Raw genomic sequence first — 12,126 nt, 5'->3', positions numbered from 1 at the left:
ATGAATTTATAATATAGAAATATTGTTTTAATACTTCTATGATCATTAAAATCTCTCTACACACCTAAAGCATCTTATTTAAACCTTCGTTAAACACGCCATAAGTAAAAAAAAGAAAACAAAAACCATAAACACCTAAGATCCCTATGCCAATCAATAAACATCAGGGTTTCTACAGGAAGTGGCCCCCTGGACCTCCATGGAGAATGGTTTTGCCATGAGCTGTGTCTCCCCCAAAAATGGCAACAACTAGCCCTCATCTAGTACCTAGCGAGGGTCAGCTTAAGTTGTCATCATCATGTTGATCTCCTGAAGTATATGTGATTACTACCCCCATTTTACAAATGAAAGTTAAGTAATTTGCCTGAGTTATCCAGATCTGGGAATTGAACTCAGCTGTCTGGCTCTTAATCACTGGGCTACAGTGGGAAGGCACAGCTGACAGAAGATAACTCCAAGTGAACTTTAACCCTGAAAGTGAACAGTCAGTTGTTACAAGTAAAGGTGACACGTGCTCACTTTCCTAGGCTGGACACACTCCATAATCAGAAAGCCGCCTGTGTTACAGGTCTGTCTCCCCCCGTTTCCATTATCTAACTTTAAGGGCAGATGAGGCTAGTTAGGCATGAAAATCTGGCAAATCAACAGTTTCCCGAATATGTTCTTACAATGAGAGGTGGAAGGAACACCGGGCTCCAATCAAGGCACCCAAGGTGCCTTTCAGATCTGCCATACACCTGCTATGTGTCTTGAGCAAGTCACTTTACTGATAGGGACAGAGTAAAGGGACAAAGTAGGTGATTAAATAGTTATTTCCACTAAGGGAACATAAGTAAAGAAAAAAGTATGGGAGACCCCTGTAAGTTAATGATCACTCAAGAAAGCAGGCCTGCCTAGCAACAAAGCCAAGCAGGCTTGCTTAGCAACAAAACCATGAAACAGAAGCATGAGACATGTCCCAAAACAATAAAACAATGGTGGAATGATACTCACATCCTGCCCTGTGATGTCAGTAAGTTAATGACCCCTAGGATGTGCTCTGCACACATAAAAAGCAATAATTTGGGAAAAGTGACATTTCAAAGTGAAAGACCCTCATTATACTGAGACCTGAAATAATTTTTCCATAGCACCATGACAGTCCTGGATGGGCCATATAGGGTCAAAAACTCCCCCTCCCAACATGTCGGAGGAGTTAATGATGGAAGACTCAAAGAGTGAGGAAGAAGATGGTCTTTTCCCCCTCTCCCCTCTTTTCCTTTGATTATAAAACTGTAGCCCACTAAGTTCTTGGGGAGGCACCCTCTTGCCCACCCGCTTGTAAACCTTACAAGTGTCCTATTCTAATAAACCACTTCTTATCTATCACACTTTGCCTCTCACAGAATTCTTCCTGTGCTGAGACATAAAGAACCGGAGCTCCTCAGAGCCCCCCACCAAGACGCATTTCTGTGGTTTCATTACCTCTCTTAAGCCTCAGCTTCTTAACCTGTAAAAGAAAGGGAGAACCTCTTGGTGGCTTTCTAACATGTTTAGGAGCATAGAACCCTTTCTTTAAGGAGAAGTCCAACAGGCTGAAATCAATGAAAGCAGTGCTGCTCTAGCGGCAGGCACCCAGGGAGCCAGCCCCACCTTGCCTCCTCCCTCCCACCTTACCTTCGGTACCGGCTGGCAAAGGACTGAATCAGATGACATGGGGCACCCCGAGCAGAAGGGCACACCATGAGTGAAGGTCCTGGGTGAGGAGCAAGGTATGGAATGGCCGGAACACAGCAGCTCAGGGAGTGAGAATATGGGGAAACAGTGACCAGGGAACAAGCCACTTCTTGGATCCATAAGAGAAGGAAGGACACAGGGCAAACTGCTATCCCCAGTACTGGAAGGACAGGCCAATACAGGGAGTCGCAGCTTCCTAGAGCACAGAGTCACCTAAGGAACCAGTGCCGGGGTAGGAAAACTCACCGTAATTGATGACTTGCTGGAGGCTCAGTACAGACAACTGTGAGTTAAAAACTCCAGGGGGCCTGTCATAGGGGTCCCCACAATATTGTGAGAGTTACCTCCAGGAGCTCGACCAGGTTCCCACAGTGAATACCAGAGAAAAATTCCCTCTGGCTTCTGGCAGGGAGAGGGGAAAAGAAATAATTTTTAAATACTCCAGAGTACTCTGTTCTTAACAAGGCCTGCCTTCCAGGAAAACTATTAACCAGAGCCTAACCTGGGTATTATCAGAGCCTAACTGACCTGTGGGAAGGGGAATACTCAACTCCAGCCCATTCTAGCCATCCTGCCCCACCTAAGGGAGGAATAAAAACACAGAGAAACACTTGGGAAGTTCAAACTCCAGAGGCACAAGCTCACTAAAAGACTGAGCCCTCATCATAGGACTACACAACACTTCCTCACCTCCCACACCTCATCACCATATTACTAACAGCCTATTTACAGTAGTTACCTTTTACCTAGAACATCATGTTCAGCTACCAACAAAAAATTACAAGGCATACCAAAAGGCAAAAACCTCCACAGTTTGAAGAGACAAGCGAGCATCAGAACCAGACATGGCAGGGATGTTGGAAGTATCAGGCGGGAAATTTAAAACAACTATGATTAATATGCTCAGGGCCCTGATGGATAAGGTAGACTGCATGCAAGAACAGATGGGCAGTGTAAGCAGAGATGGAAATTCTAAGAAAGAACCAAAAAGAAATGCTAGAGATAAAAAAAACACTGCAAAAAAAATGAAGGATGCCTTTGACAGGCTTATTAGTAGATTGGACACAGCTGAGTAAAGTATCTCTGAGCATACAGATATCTCAATAGAATCCTCCAAAACTAAAAGGCAAAGAGAACAAAGACTGGAAAAAGAAAAAAAAGGAAAGAAAAAAGAACAGAATATCTGAGGACTATGGGACAACCACAAAAGGTGTAACATATGCATAAAGGGAATATCAGAAGTAGAAGAAAGAGAGGGGAAAAGAAGAAATATTTGAAACAATAATGATGGATTATTTCCCCAAATTAACCTCAGACACCAAACCACAGCTCCAGCAAGCTCAGAGAACACCAAACAGGATAAATGCCAAAAAGCCCATACCTTGGCATACCATTTTCAAATTACAGAAAATCAAAGATAAAAAATTCTGAAAGAACTACCTTACCTATAGAGGAACAAAGATAATTACATCTGACCTCTCCTCAGAAACCATGCAAATAATAGTAGACTGAAATACGTAAAGTGTTGAGAGAAAAAAAATTCCACCAACTTAGAATTCTGTAAACTGTGAAATTATCCTTCAAATGTAAAGGAGAATAAAAAAAATAAAGACTTTCTCAGACCAAAAAAAAAAAAAAAATTGAAGGAATCTGTTGCTAGTAGATTTGCCTTGCAAGAAGTATTAAGTTCTTTAGAGAGAAGAAAAATAATATAGGTCAGAAACTCAGATCTAACATAAAGAAAGGAAGATTATTGAAGAAGGAATAAGTGAAAGTAAAATAAAAACTTTTATTTTTCTTATTCTAATTGATCTAATAGGTAACAGTTTGTTCAAAATAATAATACCAACAATGTACGCTTATGTATACATGTTATGTATGGTATACTGATGTACATTTTATATATGTGCAAGCTTATATTATGCATATATTATGTATGCTTATGTATACATATTATGTATATATGTGCTATGTATGCTTTATATATACGTGAAATGAATAACAGCAATGATATAAGGGTCTAGAGGAGGATATTAGGATTATTTTGTTGTTATAAGGTACTCACACAACCTGTGAAGTGGATAGCGTTATTTCAAAGTGGAGTTGGATAAGTTGTAAATGCATATTGGAAACTCTAGGGCAACCACTAAAAAAGTAAAAAAAAAAAGAAAAAAAAAGTATAACTGATATGCCAAGAAAGGAGAGAAAATGGAATCATATAAAATGCTCAATTAAAACCACAAAAGGCAGTTAAGAGAGTGGAAGACAAAAATAGCAATAAAGAACAAGGACAACAAATAGAAAACAGTAACAAATACAGTATATATTAATCCAACTATATCAATAATCACTTTGAATGTCAATGGTGTAAATGTACCAATTAAAAGACAGAAATTGTCAGAATGGATCAAAAATTAGCACACAACTATATGTTGTCTACAAGAAACCCACTTTTAAATAAAGACACAAATAGATTAAAGTAAATAGAGAAAAATATATTGTGCTAACACTAATCAAAAGAAAGCAGGAGAGCTATATTAAATTCACATAGAGTAGACTTCAAAGTAAGGGAAGTTATCAGGGATAAAGAAGGGCATGACATAATGATAAAGCGGTCAATCCTCCAAGAAGACATAACAATTCTTAATGTGTATGTGCCTAACAACAGAGCATCAAACTATGTGAGGCAAAAACTGATAGAACTGAAAGGAGAAATAGATGAATCCACTATCATAGATGGAGACTTCAACACCCCTCTATCCAAAATAGACAAATCCAGCAGGCAAAAAATCAATAAGGACACAGTCAAACTCAACACCATCAGTCAACTTGATGTGAATGATATCTATAAATTACTTCATCCAACAAGAGCAGAATATACATTTCCCTCACATGGACCATTCATCAAGACAAACCACATTCCGGGCCATAAAACACACCTTAACAAATTTAAAGAACAGAAATCATACAACATCTGCTTTCAGACCACAGTGGAATTAAACCAGAAATCAGTAACAGAAGGTAATAGGAAAATCCCCAAGTATGCAGAGATTAAACAACACATTTCCAACTAACAGGAGTCAAAGAAGACATCTCAAGAGAAATTTTAAAATATTCTGAACTACATGAAAACATAAATTATCAAAATCTGTGGGATGCAGCAAAAGCAGAGCTTAGAGGGAAATTTATAGCATTGAATGCATATAATAGAAAAGAAAAAAGATCTAAAATTAATAATCCAAGTTTCTACCATAGGATACTAGAAAAAGAAGAGCAAATTAAATCCAAAGTAAGCAGAAGAAAATAAATAAGAAGAAGTAGAGCAGAAATCAATAAATTGAAAACAGGAAATCAATACAGAAAAAAATGAAAGCAGAGACTTATCTGGTGGTCCAGTGCTTAAGAATCTGTCTTGCAATGCAGGGGATGCCAGTTCGATCCCTGGTCAGGGAACTAAGATTCCACATGCCGTGGGGCAACTAAGCCTGTGCACCTCAACTACTGAGCCCACACGCCACAACTAAAGAGCCCACATGCCACAACTACTGAGCCCACATGCCACAACTAAAGAGCCCACATGCCACAACTACAGAGCCCACATGCTCTGGAGCCCGCAGGCCACAACTAGAGAGAAGCCTGCGTGCCACAGCTAGAGAGAAGCCCGCACACCGCAACGAAGAGCCCGTGCACCACAACGAAAGATCCCTACTGCCGCAACTAAGACACAATGCAGCCAAAAAATAAATTAAATAAATGTTAAAAAAAAAAACATGAAACCAAAGCTGGTTCTTTGAAAAGATCAATCAGTGTGATAAGCCTCTAGCCAGACTAACTAAGGAAAAAAGAAATAACACTAATCACTAATATTGGAGATTAAAGAGGGAAAATCACTACAGATTCCATGGAAATTAAAAGGATACGCAAGAAATACAATGAACAACTCTATGCCCATAAATCTGATAACTTAGATGAAATGGACCAATCCCTTGAAAGACACAATCTGCCAAAACTCACACAAGAAGAAATAAAAGATCTGAATAGGCCTATATCTATTTTTAAAATGGAATCAATAATAACCTTCCAAAACAGAAAGTACAGGCTCAAATGGGTTCATTGATGAATTCTACCAAACATTATAGAAAGAAATTATACTAATCTTTAAAATATTTATTTATTTATTTGGCTGCACCGGGTCCTAGTTGCAGTACACGGGATCTTTGTTGCCATGTACGGCACCGTTAGTGGCGGCATGCAGGATCTTTTAGTTGCGGCACGCAGGATCTTTAGCTGTGGCGTGCAGTATCTAGTTTCCTGACCAGGGATCGAACCTGGGCCCCTGCACTGGGAGTGCAGAGTCTTAACCACTGGACTACCAGGGAAGTCCCAGGAAGTTATATTAATTATCTACAATCTCTTTCAGAGGATAGAAGCAGAGAGAATACTTGCTAACTCATTCTATGAGAGCAGCATTCCCCTAATGGCAAACCAAAACAAGAATAAAAAAAGAAACTACAGACCAATGTCTCTTATGAACACAGATACAAAAATCCTCAACAAAATATTAGCAAATCAAATTCAAAAATGTATAAAAAAACTACACCTCACAACAAAGTGAGATTTATCCAAGGTATGCAAGACTCATTCAACATTCTAAAATCAATTATTGGAGGCTTCCCCGGTGGCGCAGTGGTTAAGAGTCCGCCTGCCAATGCAGGGGACATGGGTTCAAGCCCTGGTCCAAGAAGATCCCACATGCTGCAGAGCAACTAAGCCCATGTACCACAACTACTGAGCCTGCGCTCTAGAGCCCACGAGCCACAACTACTGAGCCCATGTGCCGCATCTACTCAAGCCCCTGCGCTCTAGAGCCTGTGCTCCGCAACAAGAGAAGCCACCACAATGAGAAGCCCGTGCACCGCAATGAAGAGTAGCCCCTGTTCGCCGCAACTAGAGAAAGCCCACGCGCAGCAACAAAGACCCAACACAGCCAAAAATAATAAATAAATAAAAATAAATAAATTTTAAAAATAAAAAATAAAATCAATTATTGTAATCCATCACATCACTGACTAGAAAAGGAAAATCACATAATCATATCAACAGATGCAGAAAATGCATCTGACAAAATCCAACACCCATTCATGATAAAAACTCTCAGTAAACTAGGAATAGAGGGAACTTTCTCAACCTGATAAAGACTATCTACAAAAAGCCTACAGCTAACATCATACTTAATGGTAAGAAACCTGAAGCATTTCCACTAAGATCAGGTACAAGGCAACAACGTCCCCTCTCACCACTCCTTTTCAACTCTGTACTGGAAGTCCTTGCTAATGCAATAAGGCAAAGAAAAGAAATTAAAAATATTGGGAAGGAAGACATAAAATTGTTCATAGATGACACAACCATCTATGTAGAAAATCTGAAAGAGTTAACCAAAAAACTCTTGGAACTAATAAGTGATTACAGCAAGGTTGTACAATATAAGATTAATATACAAAATTCAACTGTTTTCCTATATACCAACAGTGAACAAGTGGAATTTGAAATTAAAAACACCATATCATTTACAATAGCACCCCAGAAAGCAAAGTACTTAAGTATAAATCTAAGTATATATATATATATATATATATATATATATATATATATATATATATATATATATATATACACATGATCTGTATGAGGAAAACCACAAAACTCTGATGAATGAAATCAAAGAAGAACAGAATAAATGGAGAGATATTCCACACTCATGAATAGAAAGACTCAACATTGTCAGTTCGTCCCAATTTTATCTATAGATTCAATGCAACCCCAATCAAAATCCTAGCAAGTTATTTTGTGGTTATTGACAAACTGATTCTAAAGTTTACATGGAGAGGGGAAAGACCCAGAATATCCAACACAATACTGAAGAAGAACAAAGCTGGAAGACTGACACTATTCTACTTTGAGGCTTACTATAAAGCTATGGTAATCAAGCCAGTGTGGTATTGGCAAAAGAATAGACAAATACCTTAATGGAACATAACAGAGAATCCAGAAATAGAATCATATAAATACAGTCAACTGATCTTTGACAAAAAAGCAAAGACAATACAATGGAGCAAAGATAACCTCTTCAATAAACGGTGCTGGAACAACTAGACATCTACATGCAAAATAAAGGATCTAGACACAAACCTTATACACTTCACAAAAATTCACTCAAAATGGATCATAGACATAAATGTAAAACTCAGAATTATAGAACTCCTACAAGTTAGCACAGAAGAAAACCTACACAACCTTGGGTATGGTGAAGGTATTAGATACAATACCAAAGACACAATCTTGAAAGAAATAATTGATAAGCTGGACTTGATTAAAATTAACAACTTCTGCTCTGTGAAAGGCAATATAAGAGAATTAAACGACTGCCACAGACTGTGAAAATATATTTACAAAAGACACATCTGATAAAGGACTGCTACCCAAAATATACAAAGAACTCTTAAAACTCAATAATAAGAAAACAAACAACCCAATTAAAAATGGCCAAAGACCTTAACAGACACTCCACCTAAGAAGATACAGAGGTGGCAAATAAGCATATGAAAAATGCGTCACATCATATGTCATCATATGACAAAAATCTGACAACACAAAATGCTGGCAAGTATGTGGAGCAACAGGAACTCTCATTCATTGCTGGTAGAAATGAAGGCAAAGTGGTACATTTCAGAAGACTGGCAGTTTCTTACGAAACTAAACATACTCTTACCATATGATCCAGCAATCGTGCTCCTTGGTATTTACTCAAAGAAGTCGAAAACTTATGTCCACATAAAACCTGCACACAGATATTTATAGCAGCTGTATTCATAGCAGCCAAAAAGTGGAAAGAACCCAAATTTCCCTTAACTGAAGAATGGATAAACAAAATGTGGTATACCCACATAATGGAATCTTATTGCTCAATAAAAAGAAATGGGGACTTCCCTGGTGGCGCAGTGGTTAAGAATCCGCCTGCCAATGCAGGGGACACGGGTTCGAGCCCTGGTCTGGGAAGATCCCACATGCCATGGGGCAACTAAGCCCATGCGCCACAACTACTGAGCCTGTGCTCTAGAGCCTGCGAGCCACAACTACTGAAGGCCAGGTGCCTAGAGCCCGTGCTCCACAACAAGAGAAGCCAACACAATGAAAAGCCCGCGCACTGCAACGAAGAGTAGCCCCCACTCGCCACAACTAGAGGAAGCCCACACGCAGCAACGAAGACCCAACGCAGCTAAAAATAAATAAAATAAATTTATAACAGAAAAAAAAAGAAATGAAGTACTAATACGTACTACAACATGCATGAACCTTAAAAACATTATGCTTGGTGAAAGAAGCAAGACACAGAGGACCACACACTGTATGATATCATTTATATGAAGTACCCGAACAGGCAAATCCATTGACACAAAAAGTAGATCAGTGGTTCCCAAGGGCCGGATAGCAAGAGGTTTGGGGGAAAGGGGAAGGGACTGCTAACGGGTACTGGGGTTTCTTTTTGGGGTAACGAAAATGTTCTAAAATTGATTGTGGTGATGCTCATTCAACTCTGCAGCCTGGGAGACTTGTGACCTTAGACAAGGACTCTTCCTGAGCCAACTGCTCTCTCTGTAAAATGTCAACCATATGACCCACCTCACAGAGTCAAGCAATTAAACCATGAGTGTGAAAGTGTTTCACAGCAACAGGCACGTAATAGGCATTCCATACAAGCTAAAAAAATAACGAAGTATGCAAAAGTACCTTGTGGTAAATGCTTTCACAAATGTCAGGTGGTTTTATAATTTCATATATAAAATTATAACATACATTATCAGAAATAAGCCATTTTCAGTTTCACATGCTGCTTTCCAAAGACTCACTTGAGCTCAGTGCCCCACTGTTTCAAAGAGAAGTTAATGGAATTTGGATGCCCTGGGGCGGGCTGATTTGCAGCTTGCTCTCCCACCAGCTCTCCAGGGGCAGTTTCCACAGCTAGGACATTTCTGGCTTTTTCTGCAGAAGCATTTGGGTGCGGGTTAATTAAATCTGAAAGAAAGGCAAACAAGTGTCAGTTACTCAGTTTCCACAGGGAACTTGATATCCTACATAGTACACTGTCTTGATATACTATATAAAAATCTATATAGTATATATTATAGTATTTTTTTTTACATGGCCCCTTTATCTTTTATTTATTTATTTATTTATTTATTTGTTTGTTTGTTTGTTTATTTATTTATGGCTGTGTTGGGTCTTCGTTTCTGTGCGAGGGCTTTCTCTAGTTGTGGCAAGCGGGGGCCACTCTTCATCGCGGTGCGCGGGCCTCTCACTATTGCGGCCTCTCGTTGCGGAGCACAGGCTCCAGATGCGCAGGCTCAGTAATTGTGGCTCACGGGCCCAGCCGCTCTGTGGCACGTGGGATCTTCCCAGACCAGGGCTCGAACCCGTGTCCCCTGCATTGGCAGGCAGATTCTCAACCACTGCGCCACCAGGGAAGCCCTATTATAGTATATTTTTAACGTGTACTACATGAAAACACAATCTGTAGGCAGCTAGCGTGTTCTGCAACCATTTTCATCTAAAGTAGACCCATGGTCCTCAAAGGAAGGTGGTTCATGCTTCAAACCACCAAGTTAACAGCATCGGCCCAGGGGAAGAAGAAGCTAGGGCTCCTCTCCGCTGTCCTGTAGATCAGTAAACCTGGTATAAAGCTGTGATCATGGTCCACTCACCTATACTGATAAGGAACAATTTCCAGGATAAACTGTTAGGTGAAAAAAGCAAAGTGCAGACCAGATTACACTAATGCCCTTTTCTGTGAGAAAATGAGGGGAATAGAATATATACATACTTGCTGATCACCAATAGTGACACTGAAAAAATAAGTTTGCATATAAAGGATAGCAGTTCAGTAAATTCATAGGCAAATGCATTGATGCTAAAACATGATCAAATTTCAGAATGTATCTTTAAAACGAAAGTGGTTGAGGGACTTCCCTGGGGGTCCAGTGGTTAAGACTTTGCCTTCCAATGCAGGGGGGTGTGGGTTCCATCCCTGGTCAGGGAGCTAAGATTCCACATGCCTCGTGGCCAAAACACCAAAAAACATAAAAAAAGAGAAGCAATACTGCAACAAATTCAATAAAGACTTTAAAAATGGTCCACATCAAAAAAATCTTGAAATAAAATAAAATGTAAATGTTTGAAATATTTAAGGTTGCAATGATATGATGCCCAGAATTTGCTTCAAGATAACAACATTTTGGTGCTCGCTTCAGCAGCACATATACTAAAATTAGAACGATACAGAGAAGATTAGCATGGCCCCTGCGCAAGGATGACACGCAAATTCATGAAGCGTTCCATATTTTTAGATTGGGATTGACATATATACACTAATATGTATAAGATGGATAATAAGAACCTGCTGTATAAAAAAATAAAATAAAATTCAAAAATTCAAACACAAGAAAAAAGATAACAACATTTTGTTATTTAACAAATAAATAATATTTGCCTCAAATAACATGTTATTTGCTTCCAAATAACAAAATTAAGTGGGTAAATATATCAATGAAACAAGATGGGTCGTGAAATACTAATTGTTGAAACTACCTAATAAACGTGTGGGTAATATTATGTTATGCTCTCTTTGCATATGTTTAAAATTTCCCATAAGACCCATAATAAAAACTTACTTTTCTAAAGTTTTGATAAAATGTATCCAACAATAAATACTTTGTATTCTTCCAAACGATATAATCTCTCTGAGAATATACATGTTTGTAAACAGAATTTAACATTGTTTTACAATAATCAATTTGATCTATACTCCCCTTGAATAAAGCATCCCTACGTTGGCAATATCAACCATCACTCCTTCAGTGGACTGATGGAACGCTGGAACACTGATATCCAAGAAAAAAATTCCTTTCTAATCAGATGAGCACACAACCTGAGTTCACTTAGAACAGGTCACTGTGAAGGTCATCGAGCACTGGTAGAGAAGGCAGAGCACAGGGAATCCTGGGCTCAGGGGCCCTTGAAAATTGATGTTCCAAACGAGAACACCTTACGACGGGCTCACACTTTGTTGGCAGGTCACCAACTTGACCACAGTCAGCATGGGAAGGGCTCCGGGAACACACTGGGAAAAGTATGCTGGCTGTGACACGAAATGACCGCTGTGTATCCATGAGGGGAACTGGGGCCTGCCCATGAGAGTCAACACCTGGCTCATAGTAGCATTCTAAGTAGAAAAAGCAAGAGGGTGTGTTGGGAGACAGAAGAACTACAGGCTTCACAATGGATTATAAGATTAAGTCAAGAAGGCCAGAAGTTACAAACTACCACTGGTTCCTGATTCTTGGTTCAAGTTACCAC

General features: G+C 39.2%; 1 protein-coding gene across 6 annotated transcripts in view; it reads right to left on the bottom strand.

Annotated features, from left to right (window-relative positions):
• TBC1D2B (TBC1 domain family member 2B) overlaps nucleotides 1–12,126 on the bottom strand; it is an 87,222-nt gene that overhangs the window by 46,688 nt on the left and 28,408 nt on the right. For all 6 annotated transcript variants that reach the window (XR_014242204.1, XR_014242205.1, XM_082383635.1 and 3 more), the window contains one exon: nucleotides 9,624–9,789. Coding sequence is in view for 4 of the 6 variants with exons in the window: in XM_082383635.1 (XP_082239761.1) it covers nucleotides 9,624–9,789 (166 nt within the window). In the remaining 2 variants the exon portion in view is untranslated. The remainder of the gene's footprint in view (nucleotides 1–9,623; nucleotides 9,790–12,126) is intronic.

This window comes from Balaenoptera borealis, assembly GCF_965194805.1.
Source record: "Balaenoptera borealis genome assembly, chromosome: 3".
Lineage (NCBI taxonomy): Eukaryota > Metazoa > Chordata > Mammalia > Artiodactyla > Balaenopteridae > Balaenoptera > Balaenoptera borealis.
This window is presented reverse-complemented; position numbering and strand designations above follow the sequence as displayed.